The sequence below is a fragment of the Gekko japonicus genome, unplaced genomic scaffold (assembly GCF_001447785.1).
Source record: "Gekko japonicus isolate JY-2015 unplaced genomic scaffold, Gekko_japonicus_V1.1 scaffold656, whole genome shotgun sequence".
Lineage (NCBI taxonomy): Eukaryota > Metazoa > Chordata > Lepidosauria > Squamata > Gekkonidae > Gekko > Gekko japonicus.
In genome coordinates, this window is record NW_015168067.1 from 410725 (window position 1) to 432577 (window position 21853).

The 21853-nt window shown below is 40.9% G+C and overlaps 1 protein-coding gene across 1 annotated transcript in view; it reads left to right on the plus strand.

Annotated features, from left to right (window-relative positions):
* FSD1L (fibronectin type III and SPRY domain containing 1-like) overlaps nucleotides 1-20864 on the plus strand; it is a 35841-nt gene extending 14977 nt beyond the window's left edge. The window contains exons 5-14 of the mRNA XM_015414573.1: nucleotides 1990-2012; nucleotides 4715-4836; nucleotides 8249-8458; nucleotides 9132-9230; nucleotides 10741-10870; nucleotides 13056-13088; nucleotides 15459-15559; nucleotides 15970-16221; nucleotides 17407-17495; nucleotides 20019-20864. Of these exons, the coding sequence (XP_015270059.1) occupies nucleotides 1990-2012; nucleotides 4715-4836; nucleotides 8249-8458; nucleotides 9132-9230; nucleotides 10741-10870; nucleotides 13056-13088; nucleotides 15459-15559; nucleotides 15970-16221; nucleotides 17407-17495; nucleotides 20019-20141 (1182 nt within the window). The 3' untranslated portion in view covers nucleotides 20142-20864. The remainder of the gene's footprint in view (nucleotides 1-1989; nucleotides 2013-4714; nucleotides 4837-8248; nucleotides 8459-9131; nucleotides 9231-10740; nucleotides 10871-13055; nucleotides 13089-15458; nucleotides 15560-15969; nucleotides 16222-17406; nucleotides 17496-20018) is intronic.
* Nucleotides 20865-21853: the final 989 nt, after the last annotated feature.

The following is a 21853-nucleotide window of genomic DNA, read 5'->3' on the forward strand; positions in this document are numbered from 1 at the left end:
CCTGAGCACAGGCTATTTAAAAGAAAGACGCTTGGGAGTTCACAACACAACTCACTATCTTTTCTGGCTTTAAATGCTGGTTTCATTGCTCCATGCTAAAATTCTCCCATGAGTAGGAATGTTGTCTGCATCCAAAAATACAGTTAGAAGAGCTCAGACATAAGCAGTTTTTCTCAGCAGATACTCATTTTATTTGCAGGCTTCCCCTTTTTCACCTGGGTAAGGAATTTACCTAGTAGGCCAAGTCCCAGTTACCAGACCATGATAAGATTTTCCCTTCCCACCCTTACTGCACCTCCCGAAGGGTATGAAAACCTTTAACTGCTTTTTTCAGTAGGAATGGACAAAATAAATAGGTTGCAGTCTTATGAAAACTTCTCTTTAAGCTGTTTTAAAAGGTCATTATTTTAAAATTCTTAGCCATCCTGTCCTGCTTTGGTTGTAGCTTAGAGTAATCTCTGGCAGGTAAGATTCTACTGATAACTGAACATCCAGAAAGGAGATTCTTAAACCTCCCTTTAGTCTCCTGGTTAGCATAGGCCACGTTAGACATGTGTTGATGTCCAGGCAGCCACAAAACCACATTGATATAACAATAAAACTTTTAACTTCTACTCAATGCCTAACATCTCTGATTACAAAAGAGAATTTTGAACAAGCAAAGGTGTATTCATAGCATTTTGAGTGAAGAGGGTAGAAGGAAGTAAATGCATTCATGCTACCCTTAAAGTTAATTTGGCGTTAATGTGAAAAAGGTAGGCCAATATTATCTGAAATTAATTCCAGATTATTTCATAGCTAGAAATTGAACATCCTGTGACCCTACATTTTTCATCTGCTCTCCTTTTCCATCTGGCTTCTTCTCCCCATTCCCTTAATACCACCAAAGGAATTCATTTTCTGTTTAGACACCATTCCTTTAGTTAATATTGCATTCCCAGTTGGGGAGACCTTTCTGTGTCACTACCCAAGCCATAAACACTTCAATGGTTTCTGCACATAACTGACTTTTCACAGCTAACCAGTGTTCTGTAGCTGCTTTACTTTTCTTTAAGAGGCAATTTTTAAGCTATTTTTACAGAGTGCAAATCATACACTTTCACCCCAAACTGAATTTTATACAAGTTATCTGTAGGCCAAGGTAATTTCACCACTGCTGTTGTAGAAAAGTCTGTGCATTTAGGAATATTGCAGTTTTGGTGGTGGGATTTTGTGAAACTTCTGGTCAAGTTTTAAAAAATCATATTTTTGCTAATGAGTAGAGGAACGTCTTGGAAAAGGTGTATTTGATCAAAGCTGCACTAGCATGGCAAAAAAAGCCCTCAGTAGAAAATATTGAATAGTGCAATTTTTTTGTTCAACTTCTGTGTTGTTCATTCATTATGACCTGTGGTCTGGACAAATTCTGTCTGTCCTACTTCTGGATTGTGAGTATGCTCAGCAGAGTATAAAGTAATTTTGGATTGATCATTACCTTGTAACTTACAAGCATTCTACTCTATCTAGATCTAAGTGAAAGATGTCTTTCTGCATCTGTAAGTTGTACTTTAATTAGGAACTTTTGAGGGGGGAAATGCTCTAAAAATGGAGCAAAAGTGGTGTTAGGCAGATGGCAAACTCTGTCACAAATATGTTCACTAATTAAATTGTTAGTGCAAGAGTAAACTGGGATATTCCTGAGTTGAGCCGATCTCTTTTTACATTACAAATATAGATTCTCAGTGCAGACATTTGAGGAGAAGCCATGTGGAATTGATTGGGATGGGCTTGAAGAAATATAATGCTTTACTGCTTATGACTGCATTTCTGTCACTTTGTATTAACACAGGCTTATGGGCCAAATCTTCAATGAGAAAACTCTGGTTTGGTTTTGAACAGAGTTGGATGTCTGTGGGATTCATACTCTTAACTTTCTTGCATGTTACTGCAGATGAAATTTGCATGAAACCATTAACTACCTTCTTTTTCTTCTCCCTGAAATGCTTCAAGGCTGCCAGACAGATCAAAGATAGGTACAGTACAAACTTCTTGCTTCTAACTATTTCTAATTTTTTCTTAAAGGAAATTGAGGATTGTAGTTTTAAGGCGTCACTGTTCAGATTGTTCTTACTCAGGTTTCATGCGACTGACAGAAGACTGAGTTTTGCATGGTGACCAGGCACAACACTCTGGCTTCCTCCTTCCTAGTTCATTGGCTTTCATTTTCATACAGTAAGAAAGAAGGGTGGGCACAGCTTAAATAGTAGTGGGGTTAGATGTTTGACAATAGGGCTAGGAGTATTTCTTACCATAGGTACAGTTTCAAATAGCTTGGAAGTAGCACAGGAGTCTCTAGTACAGATGCTAGAGTTTCAGGTTGGCTTTATATGTAACATTAACTTCATGCACAGGGGAAATGAAAGTTACTGGAACACTTCCACATGACCTTGAGAGCTGATATGTAGTGCACATAAAATACTCTGGTTGTTAGAAAAATCTGAAAATGGGACATTGTAAATCTCTTCCTGTGCTGGGGTGAATATTGAAAGGGATCCCAGAATATTTGAGGTGCTTAAGCTTTGTTCATTGTTTATACAGGCCAAGGCATTCCTATTAGTAGAAATGATTGAAAATTGATTATTTTGGCATATTATGCTCAGCGTGCCCCTCAAGAGTCGGTACATTGTGAGCTAAGCTGCACATGAGCAAAAGCCTAGTATTCTGAACACTTCATATAGTGAAATTATTTGGAGGGGGTTTCATTAGTAGTTGGGAACATGTCTCAATACTTAGAGAATGCAGTCTTTTCCCAGTTTGTATAAGGCAGTACTGTGCTGCCCAGCTTGCAGACTTTCATGTCCACTTGTATATTCAGAAGGAAGCAGCCATATATGGATGGAACTTTAAATAAGAGCAGGTACTGGCTAACAGGGGGATGCTGGTAAACCATCTATAGTGGCAAGTGATCTGCACCTGGTCTGTAGTGTTTAGAATATGACATACAGTTCTACCATCCAGGTATGCATGCATGCCTTTACAAGGCACAAACCCAGCATAGGTCACATGCTGCTAAAAAGCTGGTTAGTCTCTCTGTAGGAATGCTTCTGAATGTGTGCTCCAGCCTTAAGATGCTGGCTGGAGAGAACTAGGAAAAGAACTGCAGAGAACAGCCCCAACACAGGATGGTTGAGAAGCCTTTGAGGAGAAGCTTTCAGCCTGAGCCCAGGAAAGACTAGTGCTAGTATTGGACTCCCCAGCAGCAGTTGTTCTGAAGCATGTTTTGCATGAGAAGGTGGAGTCTACAAGAGCCTATCTACCTTACCCTCTTCTGAAGTTGCTTGCTTTCCTCCATCCCTCCTTCTCTGCCACTTTGAGTTTAGTACAGAATGTTAAGTTGACTTGGGGCCAGCCTCTCACTTCAGTGAGGCTTGTACATACCACTTCATGATCAACCGACACTCATCTTCTGTAGCAAAACAAACAAAAAAACCCAAGTTCTATGGTACTGTAAGTCTTAGCATAGCAGCTACTTCTCCTGAATTCTTCTTGCTTCACTTTAAAAAAATAGTCTTGCTTGTTTGATTTATGATCAATAAAAGGAAGTATAAATCTTGCCAGCACCTGAATCATCTTGGTTTTAATTAGCCTGAATATGAAGCAAGTGAAGAATGGAAGTTCAGGTGTATAACTTGGACTCCAGGTGCTGTGGTTAAATGATTTACCCAAGACTAAGGGTGTGTAGCTTCTATAGCTCAGTAGAAAACTGTACTTACTTGGAATAATGCAGTAGCAATTGCACCAAAGAATAGATGCTTTCGAATTACGGTGCTGGAGAAGACTCTTGAGAAGAGTCCCTTGGACTGCAAGGAGATCAAATCAGTAAATCCTAAAAGAAATCAACCTTGACTGTTCCCTGGAAGGCCAGATACTGAAGCTGAAGCACAAATACTTTGGCCACCAAATGAGGAGGGAGCATTCACTGGAGAAGACCCTGATGCTGGGAAAGATTGAAGGTCAAAGAAGACGGGGACGGCAAAGGATGAGATGATTGGACAGTGTTATCAATGCAATGAACATAAAATTAAGCAAACTCCAGAGGATGACAGAAGACAGGAGGGCCTTGTGTGATGTGGTCCATGGGGTTGCAAAGAGTCGGACTCAACTGTGCAACTGAACAACAACAACAACAAAATTTGAATCACGATTTTAAATCTCTGAGAGATCATCTTGGGTACCCAGAAAAGGTACTCATGCCGCCACTACTACTGCATTCCTTAGTGCTGATGTAAAAATATTGGCACTATAATGCTTGATTTCTCATGTTCTCTGAAATGGATCTGTTATAAAAACAGAAGCTTATTCTTCTATACATTGTCCTTGTTGGCTAGCACATGAGGAAGAAAGATCACTGTTGTCCTTCCCATCCAGTTCAACCCCCTTCATGTCTGTATTACAGATGGGAACGCTGAAGGCTGTGATAAGTTGCCAAAATATTTCAAACAGCTTTACTACATTTACTTTTGATAGACTTCTACTACACAGTGACTAGTGGTGTATGACCAGTAGAAATGTCCACCTTAATATCAAAGTTCTGGGCACTGAGGTTATGACTAAAAAGCTTCCTGAGGCAGCATCCGTGTTACAGATCATTGAGTATTAGATGAATGTAATGAGTTTGCAGCAAGACCATTGGCTTTTTTTGGGTAAATTATGTGTTTTGCCTTCTGCTCTTTAGAGTTACAATGGCTCCAGCATTTCGTCTCTCTTTGAAACCCAAAGTGAGTGACAACATGACACACTTGATGGTGGACTTCTCTCAGGAAAGGCAAATGCTCCAAGCTCTCAAGTTCTTGCCAGGTAAGCATATTCTGTAGAGTAATTCAACCATATTATGTATAGAGCGAGGAATTTAGCTGAAGCAACCAACTCAATAATGAGGGTGAAGTGGTGCCAAATGTTTTTATTCAGAGGCTTTTATTACCAAGTCTCAAGTCCCCCTGTTAAATTGCATGGACCCATTTTAGTTTGCTTGTCAGCCGCTCTAGTCTTTAAAGAGCCTTCTTACTGCTGCCTTCCACAGACAGTTTCCAAATGACACTTTGGTGGCCTGTGTTTGCTCCTGCATGAGTGAATCTTTGTATTTGAGAAGCAAATTCAAAGTGTCAGGAGATCAAATTTGATTCACATCTCGTGGATGACAAATGCTTGGAATATCTTGGTATGGAGTTATTTTGAATAGTGCTGAAATTTTATATCAGTTCTGACTGATCACTGGAAATAAGTTGGTCTTAGCAATTCTGATGAAAGTCAAATGAGTTGTCTCTAGATCTTTCTCTACTTTTGATGATTCCAGCTAGACTTGACCCTTGTAAACAAGTCAAACACAGATGTTCAGTGTGGAGTCACTGGCATGTACTTTTGACATCCCTTCATTGTTGTTGCTGTCCCCTGTCCCAATAATGCTAGGATTAGTCATTTGCTCTCCACTTGTGGACACCAAGTTTGAATTTGATTGTGGCTGCTTCTCTCTGAGACTTCCTAATTAAGAATAAAAGCTTTACCATTGTGATGTTCTTTGATGCAATATACAACTAGTCAAATTCTCCTACGACTTAATTTTACATGAGGAATGTAAATGGGAAATCCTGTTACAATGGTAAAGGTAGTCATTAGAAGTATTGTGTTTCTATGTGTGTAAGAATGAAGGTGTGCTGTACTTAGGGGCAGGGATGTCCCAGGAAAACCTGTACCATGTTTTGATACTACCGCAGAGTCACCTTTCTGCTTAGACCCCTTCCCTAGGGGGGATAGGACTTTACTAGGAATTGAATGTTTCTTCTGGCCTTGGTTCCAGTTCTCCTTCAGGCCTATATTGTCCAGCCTCCCTCCATGCCTCAGGACTGGACATGGAGAAATGGAGGGAGGAGTAGGAACCATTCACTGTTGAGGAGGCAGAGCCTTGAGTGAGTGTGTATAAGATCCTGCACAAAGAGGGAAAGTGTTCACTCCCTGAAGCTGGGTAGCAGTGCGGCTGCTTTTGGAGGGAGCTTATCCCAAAGTGAGGGTGAGCTACACATGAAGGGTATCAGGCAGGGGTCGTTTAGTAGAAAAAGAGCTAGGGGAACTCATTAGCATAACTCGTTAGCATATGCCACACCCCCTGACATCACCGGAAGTGTGTCATAAGGCCACACACCCCTGACATCACCGGAAGTGTGCCCTGATCATCACCGGAAGCCTCAAAAGCAAATTTGCAGTTTTCCAGTCCTACTCCATGCAATCAGTGTGCATGATGACCGATCACCTTATTCTTGTGCTCCTCGCTTTTAATGCTAACATTTCCACAGCTACTTTCAGCTCTACCCAGGGCCGGCCTGAGGGGTTTCTGCACCCTAGGTGAGGCTGGCCCGTGGCGCCCTGCTCTGATGCCAACCTCCCGGTGGGGCCTGGAGACCTCCCAGCTGGCTGCCTGTCTCACACCCGCCCATGGGCCCCGAGCCTCTCTGTTCCCCCCTTCCCGACTCCCTCTGCCCCTCCCTCCCCTCGTCGTGCATTTCCACCTCCTCCGGGCCTTTGCGCCGAGAGAGTCCCAGTCCGGCTCCTGCAAACGGGGGATCTGCAGGGCAGGCGGCGGAGGCTTCAGTCCGGGAGGTGCAAAGGCCTGGATGCTCCCTGTTCCTAGCTCCATCCGCTTGGGCTTCTTCTTGGGGGAGGGGTTAAAGGGGGGCAGGAGTCTGCACTCCTAGAGAGAACCGAGACGTTGGCAGTGCAGTGGGGAAGGGGGTGGGGTCTCCTCAGTGCAGGCAGCAGTCCCCGTAGGGCAGCGATGTGGGGGGGGGTGTTTTGCAAGGCTGCAAAAGGGGCTCCAGAGAGGCTCAGGGGAGGGGGGGTGTGGTGGAGGGTGAGCAGAGCAGCACTTTTGGGGCAGCTGACTCGGCCCTTTGCTTTCGGTGGGGCAGGGTGGAACCAATGCCGCCCTCTCAGCTGTGGAGACTTGTGAGCAAAAATCCTGCTTTGTGTGTGCTCCCGGCATGAAAGTTGTGAGCGAGCGATTGGGCTCCTGCATAAATCAGTTTGCTCTGGAGCCACATCCTTCCTGAACGGAGATCAACATGTGTGAGCCGGAGTGTTCCCTCTAAGCTGAGTTAGTGTGAGCTAGCTCAGTTTATTAGCCTCCGGCTCACACATTTTTGTCTTAGCTAAGGAAAGATGGCTCCAGAACAAACTAATTTATGTAGTAGCGAAATCACTCACTCACAACTTTAATGCCAGTAACTCACAAGAGCAGAATTTTTGCTCACAAGACTCCACAGCTTAGAGGGAACATTGGTGGCAGCCACTTAAGTCTCTTATCTGCTCCAGGGCTGAAGAGCAAAGGTGTGTGTGAGGCTGGATGCCTCTTCAGATGGGACTCCCCATCCAGTGCAAGGCCCTGCTCCTTCCTATGTCATATAGTTTGCCCAGAAAAGGCTCTGGATGAATTAAACCCATGCCCACGAGCACTCGTTGGGTAAAGGACTTGCTTTAGAACACCAAACATGCACATGTATGAAACATCTAAACAAGGTAGAGTGATTGATATTTAACACTTGCATTGGCTTTCATCCAGGAAGGCCTGATACATAAGAACTAACACAAAGAATATAGTTTTCCTTTGCTAAGTCCTAAACGATTATACATTAGGTGTTCTGTTCCTATAACAATTCCCTAGCAGTCTAAAGCTATCTATTAAAACCCTTAGCATCTGACACAGCTAACTGCCATCTCTTTCTTCCTAGCTCAACTGAAATTCTCTCCCTGCCCACTCCCCCCATAGAACTGTATTTGTATTGGGTCATGCAGCTATGAATAAATTAACACTTTTGTCACTGAGGGCCTGCTGTACCCGGTGATGCTTCTGGTTTCCTGCATTGTGTGGTCTGGGCAGATACAGTATTTGTAAGCAGTCCACAGTTGAAAGCTGATGATAAAATTACATATATCAGAACTGGTGTGTTTGTTGGTATTGTGAATCTGCAGTCCTGTACACACTAAGAAGCTAGTTTTGCTTAACCTAGTTCAGTTTAATTCTGAGCTCATTTGTTGAATAGAGTATAAGAAATCAGATGGTTAACTGTACACTTTTATTTTTTGTGAACTCCATTTGTAAAAAAGTCTGGCTTTTATATCCAAGTCTTCATTCATCTTTGGTAAGATTGAAATGGTCAATACAAGTGGTGGTCTGGTTTATCAGTGCTCTCAAGGTTGTTTTTTGTCATTCTTTCAACAGTTCCTAGAGCTCCAGAAATAATTCTAGAAGATTGTCTTGTAGCTGACAACTCTGTAACAATATCATGGCAAATGCCAGAAGAAGACAACAAAATTGATCACTATATACTAGAATACAGAAAAACCAATTTTGATGGACTTCCTCGAGTAAAAGATGAGAGGTGCTGGGAGTCCATAGACTACATTAAGGGCACAGAATACACATTATCAGGTATGTTTGAGGAGTGGGGGTCCTCTTTAGGATGACTTGACCTATGAAATGCCTATGACAAATTCCTTCAAAATCATTTCTAGTATATAAATGTCCAATTGACTTGTATGACTATTCTGAAATGCTTTTAATGGGCAGCCAAGACAATCAAGAATAAACATTTTCTTTTTGAAGTTAAAGTTTCTATAACAAAGGCAGTAAAAAGGGCTGCAGGCAAGGTTGGGATGTCTCATATTCAGGTGAGTGTGCAGGAAAATATTAGTGGTAAATACTTTTTTAGAAAATCTTCTCTCCAACCCAGTGGTCTGGTCTGATGAGAACTGAGCATGCTTATTGTTCTAGGTGAGAGCAGTCGAGTCCTTTAAAATGAAGGGAAGACGAGTATGGAAGTTTATGTGTTCAAGCCTCAAAGAGTTTATGGCATTCTGGAAGAGGAGGTGGACAATCCCCCCCCCTCTTTCAAATGGTTTATCCCCCTCCTCCAGTTCCTCCTGTTGTCATTACTTGTTCTACTTAATTCTAGGCAATCTTCTGTTTGTCTGATGAAGGGATCTTTGACTCTGAAAACTTAAACCCAAAAAAATCCTGTTGGTCTCTAAGGTGCTGCTGGACTGGAATCTAGCTTGTGCATGCTTACCTGTCTTATCTGTCTGATGACTTCTCCCTATTCCAGGTCTGAGGTTTGATTCAAAGTACATGAACTTCCGTGTCAGAGCTTGCAACAAGGCTGTGGCAGGAGACTATTCTGACCCGGTGACTTTAGAGACCAAAGGTAAAACTGCATTATAGATAACCCCTATGTTATAGTGGCTAAAGTGCTGATGGCAGGACAGGTAGCTTGTGAAGTATCGTGCCTCTGTTTTGCAGCACTTACAGTCCACTTTTCTCAAGAAGACTTATGTATTTAATCAAGTGAGAGTGGAATTCCTAGAGGAGGGATTCATTCTCGTGTCCATCTTGTCATATTACAAATGCCCAGATTTTTGCCAGACCATATTGGATATGAGAATACTAAAGAATAATAACTTAATCTGACAGGTCCATGCACAAGTTAAGTCTGGAATCATCTATGAAGCTTTGGGTTATATTTGAGGGAATAAAAAAATGAAATGCTAGGAAGCTATCCCAGTAGCAGCTTCTATTTTCACAATCTGGTTTAGTGGTGGTTGATTTGTACATTTGGAGCCGCATGTATCACCGCATGATACTCGTCCAAGATTAGAACTTCTGCAGTGCATTTTTAGGAGGCTGCTATGCTGTGTTTGCATCTGCTGTCTCTGGCTTTACTGTGGAAAAATGTGTTGGTCTAGCATTAGCTGAGTATTGTTAGAAGGCTGCTGCGTATCTTGGATATAACTTGCAGGCTTTTCATCCAAAAGCAGTCTTGTATCAGTATCTTATTCTCACTTGAGTCACAGGTGATCACTTTTAATTGAACTCTAAAATTATTTTGTATCTCGTAATGAAGGATTCCTGCATGACTGGATATTTGCTTTTACAGTTTCCCAGGTCTGCTTTCCTCAAGTGTCTTGTTGGCCTTTCCTAGAGAAATTCCAAAGCCTGTACACTGAAATACTTTTTAAAAAACCTCAGTATGTGAATAGTCTGTTTAATGTGACAGCTATTGTTTAGCTTCCAAAGCTATTCTGCTTAGTTGGCAGTGGATGGATTAAATTTAGACAAAAACACATTCCACTGAGCAGCGGTGACTCAGTTCTGATTGGCTGCATGGAACGCCTCTGACCTCTGAAAGTGTGGGTGCTTACATCATTGGCATTCAGCTTCTGTGGCAATGGAAGTTAGAAAATGTACTGAACACATCTCTTATAGTAAATTTAATATTGGGGAAGATCATGATAGACTCAAAGTTTGTCCTGCTGCTTCAGACCAACCCACCTGAATCTTCCTACTGAATGTTTGGCTTTCACAGTGAACAGCTGCATGCTAGTACGTGATTTCTTGTAATCTGCATTGTCTTCTGCTCTGATTACTGAACAGATTGGCATGCTTACTTTGCTCAGTTTTGAGAGGAAACATGGTTGCCATAGATCTCTAATTCATAACTTGAGAAGCCCGTGATTACCAGGATACTCCAGAGCTCTGAGGCCAGATAGGCAGATCTGATAAAAAAGAAACCACAAGCCCGGATTTTATAAACTGTTTGAGTTAAAAATGGAAAACGTGTCATAGCAGGTTCTGTTTTAGGCTTATGCATAAAGTAGGCTTTGCACTAAAGGAAAGGGCATGAATAACCATTTGATCCACATCTTATCTTTGATCAGCTCTTATTTTCAATCTGGACGGTTCCTCATCTCATATTAACTTGAAAGTTGAAGATTCCTACGTTGAATGGGATTCTACAGGAGGCAAAGGCCAGGAGAACAAAATAAAAGGAAAAGAGAACAAAGGCAGGTAAGGAAAACTGTTGTTTACTTAGACCTGGCTTGTACCTCTGCCTTTTTTATGCCTGAGAAGCAAATAATGGATTTTGTGGGAAGTTAACATAAGCTTTAAAAATGTACTGCCTTAAACTTGATAAATCCATCAGCTCCTTAACACTAAACATTGAGGCAGTTCATGAAGTAAACAAATGGGGAGTTTTGGGAAATCAGGTAATATAATGCTAGTTTACCTAGATGGCGACATTAAAAATTGGCCCTGGTTTACTGAGGCTAGTCACACACACTAAATAATCCACTTTCGATGCACTTTCCAACTGGATTTTGCCAGTTCACGCAGTAAAATCCAGTTGGAAAGCGCACTAAAAGTGGATTATACACTTTCCAACTGGATTTTGCCAGTTCACGCAGTAAAATCCAGTTGGAAAGCGCACTAAAAGTGGATTATTTAGTATCTGTGGCCACAGCCTGAATACTGGTATTGTAACTTTGCTTTTCATAAGATTACGAAAGCTTACCCCTTATGTGCTTCAGTCACACGCCTTGTGCATAAGAGACACTCCTTGAAAGCAGCATTTCCTATCAACTACAGGAGGAAGGAGGTGCCTGAAGGGAGATCTTTTTCAAAGGATTCATTGAACATTTCTTTGTCGGATTGATTCTTGACTGTAAGGAATAATTCCCTTATCAGTTTTTGCATCTGAAAAGCTGGGCTTTTCTGAGTGTGTTAGAAAAAATGACACTGGTAGCACTCAGATACCTTAAATATGCTTTTAAACCCAGAATACTTCTGGATTTTAGTGTCTGGCTTTCAAAGAAAAAGGCCAGGCTGTGAGCTCCCACGTGTCAGATTACAAAATTAGGTCAAAAAGGCACAAAACTCACAGAGGTATAATTGTTCTGCGTTCTCATTTCCACTCCACCATGAAGCTCACTTGATGACTGTGTGCCAGTCACTCTTTATCTCAGCGTAACCTACCTGCAGGCAGGGTTCCCGTTAAGCTGAGTTAGTGTGAGCTAGCTCACTGTTTTTTAGCCTCTGGCTCACACATTTTTGCCTTGGCTCAGGAAGGATGGCTCCGGAGCAAACTAATGTATGCAGCAGCCAAATCGCTCGCTCACAACTTTCATGCTGGTAGCTCACAAAGTAGAATATTTGCTCACAAGACTCCACAGCGTAGAGGGAACATTGCCTGCAGGATGGTGGTTGGGCAAAATGGTGGACTTGAGAGCCTCACTATGCTAAGTTCTTTGGAGGAAGGATAGGATGAAAATGAAGTATTGGGCACACTTATCATCTTACACCCTAGGGATTGCATTGTCTGGTGTGAGTAAAGGGGTGGAGCACAGGTGTATTTCCTTCCTCCCTTATAATGCCTTCCCTTCATTCAAGTCAATAAAGAAAATAAAACTCTGCTGCCGTGGAGGAGGGTCTGTTGTCAGAAGGACCATTGCTGGAGTGAAGAAGAATCATGGTTGAAACAATTGAATGTTCTCAGATTATGCTTGCTGGCACCACTTAAGAACAGCTGGAGGATGTGTGGTGGTTTGACTATCAACCTATGCCTTGATATTCAAAGAAGCCTATTCAGATTTTACACTGCAAGTATATTCTTCATAGGCTTCTTTAAAGAGCTCTGTGAAGCTCCAGCTGAATTCTTTCACACGTTGAGGTTGGCCCTGTAAAAGGTACTTGATCTCTAAGCAAATGATGCACCAGTCTGCGGTGCCGGTCTTGCATTCCCGAAACCATGTATTTTTGCTAAGAGGAACACTCCCTGGTTTTCATTGTTGAAATACCTTGATTGTGTTGATTTTTTTAAAAGTCCTCTGCAGGACAAGGCTCCAAGCCTGGCAGCAGTGTAGAGTCCTGATCTCTGGAGTAGCTGGCTTGGATAATCCATGCCCCCCAGTTACACAAAATAAATTTGGCCACAAATTGAATGAAGATCATCTTTTAAAATCAAAATTTGTTTGATAAATGCTACAAACGTTATCAGAGATTGCTTACTGCGTGCAGTACTTTCCAATCCCAATTTTATTTGTGAGCAAGTGTTTTTTGAGACTGTATATGACATGCTGTGGCTAAATGTCAGCAAGGAAATAGTTTTAAAGTGGCTTAAAGATTACAAAATTAGTGCTTTTTAGATCAAATGTTTCTCCTTAGTCACTTTTAACTGCTTATTTTTGTCTGACAGTGGCCAGATTACCCTCCTGAAGAACAATACAAGGTGATAATATGCCTCTTTTTAGCCCTAGGGTTTAGCCTCCACCCTTACTATTCTTCAATAGTTTTCTTGCAATTCTTGCTGTCTAGACTTAGCACACGTCAATTCCACTGCCTTTACCAGTCAACGAATGTTCCACTCTGTGTAAATTCCTTAATTTGCCAACATGTATATGAATGAACTGCCTTTCTGCAAATGTTTACAAGGCAGTATACAGCTTTGAACAGATGCCAAAATTAAAGTCACTAACATTAAAATACAGAACTGCATAGATAGTTGTCAGTAAACTTATGGTAATGGTTGGTATATGCAAAAACCAAAACCAGCACTTTAAAGGTATCTCTATTGAACAATATTAGTTTTTGTATGCTAAATCCCATTTCTTCAGATGCATGGGACATTATGATGGGATGATAATGCCCAATTTTCTGATTTTGAGTAGGTATTAGAAAGCTTTTAAGTTTCCTTAAAACTTTTTATACAGAGTTTTTCCTCACCAAGTTGATTTCTTGGCTATTCACATGAATCAGGCACACTTTCAAAATGAATATATACTGTCTAAAGAACTTCTGTGTGATGTTGCTTCAATATGCAAAGACCCCAGAAAGGGTCTGAACAAATGAAATGGGAAGTGTTTATGATAACACTAGCAGTGTGATACAATACAGAGAACATGTAAGTTGATCAAATAGCTTTGAATGTTTACATTATCATGCATACTGGTAAAGGCTGTTGAATACAAAAGTCTGTCTTGGTGGAGGGATCTTGGCACACTTACCTGAAAATTAGCATGTTGGCATCTAGGTTAATAACATCTGAATCTGGAAAGTTGTAGTATGTGCCTTTTTCTGTGAACCACATGCAGTGTGTTTTTAGTACCCATGTTACTTTTTTGTAAAGTAGCAGCAAACCTATTGTTGCTTTTAGGGTAGAAAGCAGAAGGCGGCAGGTTTCAGAACAATGGTAGTCTTGGAGCACGATCAAATGCTGTTGTGTATACATTTCTTTTCCCTTGAATTAATGCTTTAATTTCTTGGCTTTAATTTCTTGGCTTTGCTGTCTTTTTTTTCATGCTTTCACTTATTTCTTTTTTTCCTTTTGGTAAGTAACTAAAGTTACATTTAACTTGAACAAAAGCACCTGTCAAAGCTGTGTAGTCAAATATTTCAAGAGCCATAAAAGGATTTCACAAGGGAGGATATCTCATTTCCCCTTGCATCCCCCCCCTCCCCCTGCACTTTTTCTTTTCTCCCTTCCACCAACCAACCCATGTTTATCAGCTGCTATCCCCAGTTCTTCAGCTTTTCCTCCATCCCTCTGTTGGCAGCCTCTCCCCTTTTCTCCTACAACATCTATTTCTGTTCTCCCCCACTTCTCCTTTTCTTTCTGCTGTTTCCTTGCTTCCTTCCTACCCTCCTTTCTGTCTTTTACCTTTTTCATTCTCTCCTTCCAACTTTGACAGAAACCAAGGTTTAGAAGGCTCCGCTGTATTGTGATGGTTGCCCAGCAACCTCTAAAATGGCCATTGAGATTGTTGAATACAGTCACATGAGATCTTGGTGGGCATTCATCAGTTAAAGCCACGGACATAGTTTGTATTTTGGGTTTTTTAACCACCGTGTATATTTTCCCTGAGGGCTTCTTTGAGGTTTGTTGAAAAATCCCCTTTGTCTGTCCCTGGTCCCAGTGTGTGGATTTTTGAGCCACAGTTTAGGGCCTGGTTCAGAATTACATGTTGTTCTGAAAACAGCAGTAAAACTATGACTTAAAACTATTTTATGTAAATAAGCCAAATACCCTTTTTCCTGGCAAAGGTACTAAATTACTTACACGGTACTCAGATTTTCTACCGGAAACCTCTTTGAGTGTTCTTACTATGGTCATTGTAATGCCAAAAGCTGTAATATTACACCACAGTGGCAAGGAGAGTTATTGATGCCTTGTTGGGATTGGGAAGAGGCCTGACTGATTGAACCAGATCAGACTGTGGTTTTCCTTTTAATGCTTATTAAATGCTTGTTAAAGTACAGTTTTTCAGAATTACTCTCCATTCCTGCCCTGCCATATTCTTTACAGTATTCAGTAATTATCTAAATTTGTCTTCTTGTCTTATTGTAGTTTATCTGTTATCTTGGTAGCTTTGTGTGTGTGTGTGTGTGTGTGTGTTTTGAATATTTAGAGACTTTAGTATAGCCAGATGAGCAAAGCCCTCTAACAGCATGTGAGCCATGCATGGTCATAAGAGCTTGTGTGCAACTTAAAATTTTTAATTTTTATCAGAACTAACTTGTTCTCAGTAGTCATATGCTGTAGTCGTTACCACTTGAATATTGTGGAGCAGTACAAATAATGTAATTTCTTGTCACTTTACAGAAGTGGAACTCCATCTCCAAAACGGTCATCTGTTAGTTCACGCTCTCCATTGATAAGAGGCAGCAGAGATCGGTTTACTGGGGAATCGTATACAGTCCTGGGTAAGGTTTCCTAGGTATGGCTTTTTAGTCCAGTGGCTGTAAGCACTGAGATCAGGGATTTTCACTGGTGCCCACCATCTGCCATTTGTACTCAGCTGTGTATCTCTTCGCCCTGACCTGGATGGCCCAAGCTACCTGGTTCTCACCAGATCTCAGAAGCTAAGCAGAACCGGCCCTGGCTAGTCCTTGGATGGGAGACCACGAAGGAGGTCAACGATGGCTATGCAGAAGCAGGCCATGGCAAACCACCTCTGAATGTCTCTTGCCTTGAAACACCCTACAGGATCGTCATACGTTGACTGCAACTTGACAGCACTTTCCACTGCCACATGTCTCTTTTTGTGTAGCCTTCACCTCAAAGCAACCAAAACGTATTTAGAGTTAAGAGAAATTTCTGTGTTTTGTTACAGGAGACACTGCTATTGAGAGTGGACAGCACTACTGGGAAGTGAAAGCCCAGAAAGACTGTAAATCCTATAGCATGGGAGTGACGTATAAAAATTTGGGGAAATTTGACCAGCTGGGCAAAACTAATACAAGCTGGTGTGTGCACATCAATAACTGGCTTCAGACAACTTTTGCAGCCAAACACAATAATAAAGCAAAGGTACTAGATGTTGTAGTTCCAGACAGGATAGGAGTCTACTGTGACTTTGATGGAGGTAACTTTTAGTCTATAAAAATATTTATTGAGAGAATGGAAATAATGTATTGCCATGAACAAATTTTGGAAATGTTGCAATGGATTAACTTCTGAATGCCTTTTCAGAGAAAGGGGAGAACATTGTACGGAGGGAAGATGGACTTGGGTACTTGGGTTAATCTTGTTTCTTCTAGTGCTGCAATGTCTTAAGTTTTAACCAAAGTTAAACCTAAATGTCTGAGAGAGGTGTCTCTCCACCCCTGAAATGTTAATCCTTTGAGTAGCTGTTCTTGATGCTCTTCACATCAGCTATACATTCCATAATTCCTCCGATAGGATTTGCTGAAAAATAGCTGCCAAGAAGTATACAAGGATAATAGTCCCAGCATGATAACAGAAACAAAGTAAAGCTATTAGATGTACTAAGCTGTAACTTGGGATAGATTAGGGTACTGCTGTGAAGTTTTTAAAGCTCAATGTCCTAAACACTTTTAAACCATTTCAGATATAGACCCTAGAGATTAGGTAAACCTAGTTTGATTGAATTAGGTTGCCAGAACAATGGCTAGTGATACAGCCCTGGCTGGTGCTAACTAGGCTGTACTACATTTTCCTTGTTATCTTGCCATTGAGAACAGTATAGAGAGTGAATAGAAATGTGCTTTTTGTATTTGATACTAGGACCAGTCAGTGAAATTGACTGAAGATTTTAGGGCTTTAGGATATGTATGTGTAACACCTAATCAGGTTATGGAATTAATTGCTGCAAGGTGGATAGGTCATTACTGTTGATCAGTCGTGACAGTGAAGAGCTTAATTCAGAGGAAGCATAGTTCTGTTTACCAGATGCTGAGGTCATATCAGAATGTCTATCTCAATTGTCTTGTTTGTAAGCTCTGGCCATATGGTCAGCTATTGTTGGAAGTAGGAGGGAGGACTCAGCTGACCTGTTGTTTGTTTCAACAAAATAATTACTGAAAGCTAATTTAGGAATTCGTCCCATATATTTCAAGCAATGTTCTTGCTTTTCTCTGCTACACACTTTTCTTTTGGCTACAGTGGCTGTCATAAAATATTCCATTGTAGGGCTTACATTTCTTAGTTCATAAATAATAAATCCAAACATATAGAATGTGTAGTCTTGAAAAGGCAAAAATCTGTAAAGTAACATTCTTAAAATGTTAACCTTCCTTTCTCTCTCTAGGTCAGCTTTCATTCTATAATGCAAGCTCAAAGCAACTGTTGTATACCTTCAAAACAAAATTTACCCAACCACTATTACCAGGCTTCATGGTTAGTACCTCCTTTTTTACCTTTTCACACATCTCACTTTACAGGGCTATTTCTGTATTGTTGAATTATGCTATTAAGTATAATCATTATCAGAATATAGAAAAGATTGCCAACCTAATGTCATAGTTATTTTGGGATATAGTTCTTTGTCAGTGGAGCAGTTGTTTGAGAGGGCAGGCAAACCATTGAGGTTGGGAATGGGCACAGTTCAAGCTCTTAAAAGACCCACTTTCATTTTTAAAAACCAAGCTATTAAGTCTTGTTTGTGGAAGTATTTGCATAATTTAGATTGTATAACTTGACTTCCCTGGGGTGCAGGACTTGAGGATGTACACATCAACTTGGTTAGTTTCAGTCATGTGAACTTTGGTTTGTGCAACTAACTCTGGTTGACCAGAAATGACAAACCCTGGTCTGTTGGCTTCGTGCCCAGTAGGCAGGGCATCCTCTGTGGTCAGGTGACTCAAGTGACTATTAAAGGTGATTTACTAAAGTGCCAACTAGAAACCTTTCATTTGGAATCCTAGTTGGGTGCTAGGCAGCAAACTGGGATTTGATCAAGCCAGTTTATTGTGATACCTCAGCGCAGTCAGTTATTCCTTAAAAGCAAGTATTAAAAGGAAGTGGATATACTGCAGATTTCCATGTCCTTAAACATTCTGAGACCTAGATCTGCTTATTACTGAGCTATGTGTGCTATTCACATTTGAAGAAACTCTCAAAGCAAGTCCTGTGTAACACTCCTGGATACTTTTTTGTCTGTGAAGTTTAATTTATCATCTTAATCTTGATGAAGTTAATATTTTAAGAAGGCTCTAGAACTTGGTCCATGCCACTTTATGTTAATAATGCTTAAAAGGTAACTTGAAAACTGAAGAGGCCAAAAGCTTGCACATTTTATCCATCACTTTTCTCAGTGAAAATGACAGTGAAAAACTGGTTTGATTCTTTCCTTTCAAAATGGTGGCGCATAAGTTTCTTTTGTTTGAATAAGCACTCATTGACTCAAAACAAGTATTCAAGGATGCAGAATTTAGACACTGATTCCCTAGTATGCCAGCATTATCTGTCTGATTAGTGTGCACAGGAATGAGCAATTTCTCTAAGATTTCAGGCACAGTATTTTAAGCAGGCAGAAACTTCAAGCTAAATTGCTTGTTTGAACTCCAACCAGATATTTACTAGCTTGAAATTTCCTTCTAGCTCTGGCCACCCTCACTACAAAATCAGTTATTTTATTCCTACCCCTAAGAAAATCGGTATTCTGTGAAAAGAGTTGTGGATTCTCAGCATCCCTACAAAATTACAGAACAAATATACAGAATCATCAGATGTAAAGCATGTTGCATTTGCTCTTGAACAGTGATCTCCAGTATGGCACTGTAGGCATCATGCTGCCCACCCGTGAGTTCTTGGTGCCCATTTGCTTCTTCCCCAAAGCATAGTCAGCCCTGGCTTCCCTGCACCTTAAAGGAGTAGAAAAGAGCAAGAGTCCAGTAGCACCTTAAAGACTAACAAAATATGTGGGAAGGTATGAGCCTGCCACATATTTTGTTAGTCTTTAAGTGCTCCTGGTCTCTTGCTCTTTTCTACTGTTATAGACAGACTAACATGGCTACCCATCTTGATCTGTCCTCATTAAAGGAGGAGAACCCAGAACCGACTGACTTTGTAGTAGGACAGTGCTTGACTTGTAGCTTGCCAGCATATTCTGGTTGGCCCCAACCCTCCATGGCAGCCATTTTCTGGTGGCGGCCATTCCATGTTCTTAAAATTATAGAAGCACCCACAGGCTCAACAAGATTTATTTATTTATTTATTTATTCCGTTAGATTTCTTGACCGATCTTCCCTGCTTACGTGGGGCTCAGGGTGGTTTACAACGGAATTCAATTCATTATAAAAACAATTAAAACCATAAAAAATCAATATTAGAAACATTCAAACATAAGTATTTGAAAACATTTTAAGAACAAGATGGCATATCTAGCATTCAGTTATGTGAGGTGATCGGCAGATGTAAGGAACCGTCGCTGACCTCAACCAAAGGCCTGGTGGAATATCTCTGCCTTACATGCCCTGTGAAACTTTTAACAGGTCAGACAGGGCATGGATGTCATTCAGCAGGGAGTTCCACCAGGCTGGGCCAGGGCCGAAAAGACCCTGGCCCTGGTAGAGGTCAGCTGGATATCCTTGGGGCTGGGAACCAACAGAAGATTCTTATCTGCTGATCTTAATGCCCTTCGGGGGACATATCTGGAGAGGTGGTCCTAGAGGTATGTAGGTCCTCGACCGTAAAGGGCTTTAAAGGTAAGCACCAAAACCTTGAATCTGATCTGGTGCTCCACTGGCAACCAATGATTGGAGACTTCTGCTTTAGAATGTATGTGGATTTCCTCCATTGTTTCTGTTGTGTTATGTTAAGATGTGATGTATTCTAACATGGCGTGTGCTTCACATTACTTTGTGGAAATGCATGCAGGGATGAATAGTCATATTTCAAATATTGGCCTTAATTTTCTAGGTCTGGTGTGGTGGTCTCACAGTGACAACAGGACTGCAGGTGCCAACAGCTGTGAAAACGCTACAGAAGAGTGAAAATGGATTGAGTGGTTCAGCTAGTAGCCTAACCAATGTCGCCCAGTGATGTTGCTGCTATAGGTTAACTAATGTTTTGCTGCAAGTGAAATTAAGGAGAGCTTGCAAGCAATGGTTTTATGTGTTCCTGCTGCTTCTAAAGCCTGAGCACTAATTTGTGCAGAATACTTGGGCCTGAGTGGAATATTGGCAGGAGCATACTGTGACAGTGTAATAGGAAATAGACTGATCTTTTTTTAAAAAAAGAAAAGAAAAAAAGAGGGGCATAGAGGTAACTACAAGTATGTGACTATTTCTATTAGACTGAACTTGATTACTTGTGGCTGCTTCATCTTTTCAGTATGATAAGGATAAGTATGATCTTAGTCTAAAATCTGCATTGCTTTCCTTCTCTTGTCAATTTCTAGCACTTGTCCCTTTGACCTTGACAAAAAGTAGATAAACTGGGGATCCTACACAAAAGCTTTAAAAATGAGAACCTTCTGGACCCAATTTGAACCTACAGATTTTGACAGAGTGGGGAAAGATACATATACTTACATTTGGTCACTGTTCTTTCATTCAGGGTAGATAGTATACCATCAGGCATCATGGCTTACTTTAACAAGGTTTACCAAGTCTGTGTAGATAATGCATTCTAAACCTATTTTGGGTGCTGTGTCAACAAGCCATGCAGAATATGAAATGGGTTATCACCTGGTTATGAAAGATTATAGTATTGCTGACCAGTTTAGCACAGGAAAGTTTTGAAGTATTTCTGCTTCTCCCCCCCCCCCCCCCCAAACCTGGTCTGTAATTAGAGGGTAAAGAAACTTCTGTGCCCTGTATCTCTGGGTGGGGGGTCTCTCTAGTGTTTGTGTATGGACAGAGATCATGACAAATTTAAGATTGTACCCTTATTTGGCATAAGCTTATACTCTGAATCCATTGGCATTTCGGTAGGGTATGTCCTGAAATTCTGCCTAATAGAATTGGAGTCCATAATAAGCTCCTAGCTGCATGAAATACCTTAACTTGAGAACTTAATATGTTATGTATTGAATTATATAAGTCCTCTGTGATCTTGGCTAGATAAAAAGTGGATTGTACATTCCCATTTTGAATGTCTCCATAACTCCTCCCTTCCTCCCATGGTGTTAGAAAAGATTATTAAGGCCATGCACTGAAACTTAAGGTTGTATGCTAATGTGCTGCCAGCCTCCCTAATATTTTAGCTTGGCTCACTTCTTCAGTATGTAGGACTTAGTATTTGATTTTTTAAATTTATTTTTCTGTCGGTTTGTTGGCTGACTTGACAACTTTACAAAAGTGAACAAAGCAAACTGCTTTTGGAACTCTCATCTATTTTTGAGAAATTAATTTTCCCTTCATAGAAAAGTTACACTACAATTTGGATGCCTTTTTAAAAAAAATTGTACAGTTCAGTGGAATTTCCTGTATGGGCTTTAATTTATTTCAAGATTTTCCTCTTGCAAAAGGTTTCTTTGGCAGCATATAAAACTAAATATTCTCACGTCAACAGAATTCAAGCTATTAGCCCCTTTCAAAGCCAAGCTTAAATATGGATTCTAAGAAGGAACCAACCCCCCCCCCATCTCATGCAGCAAGACTCCTACACTTTAGTGATGCCACTCTATTTGTGGCTCAGCCTCTTTACACTCTTGTTGTGGGGGAAAATGAGGATGTTCTGAGTGACCGATTCTCTTCATGCCCGTTGAATTAAATGCCAGCTACCATTTGAGAGGGAAGCAGATTGTAGTA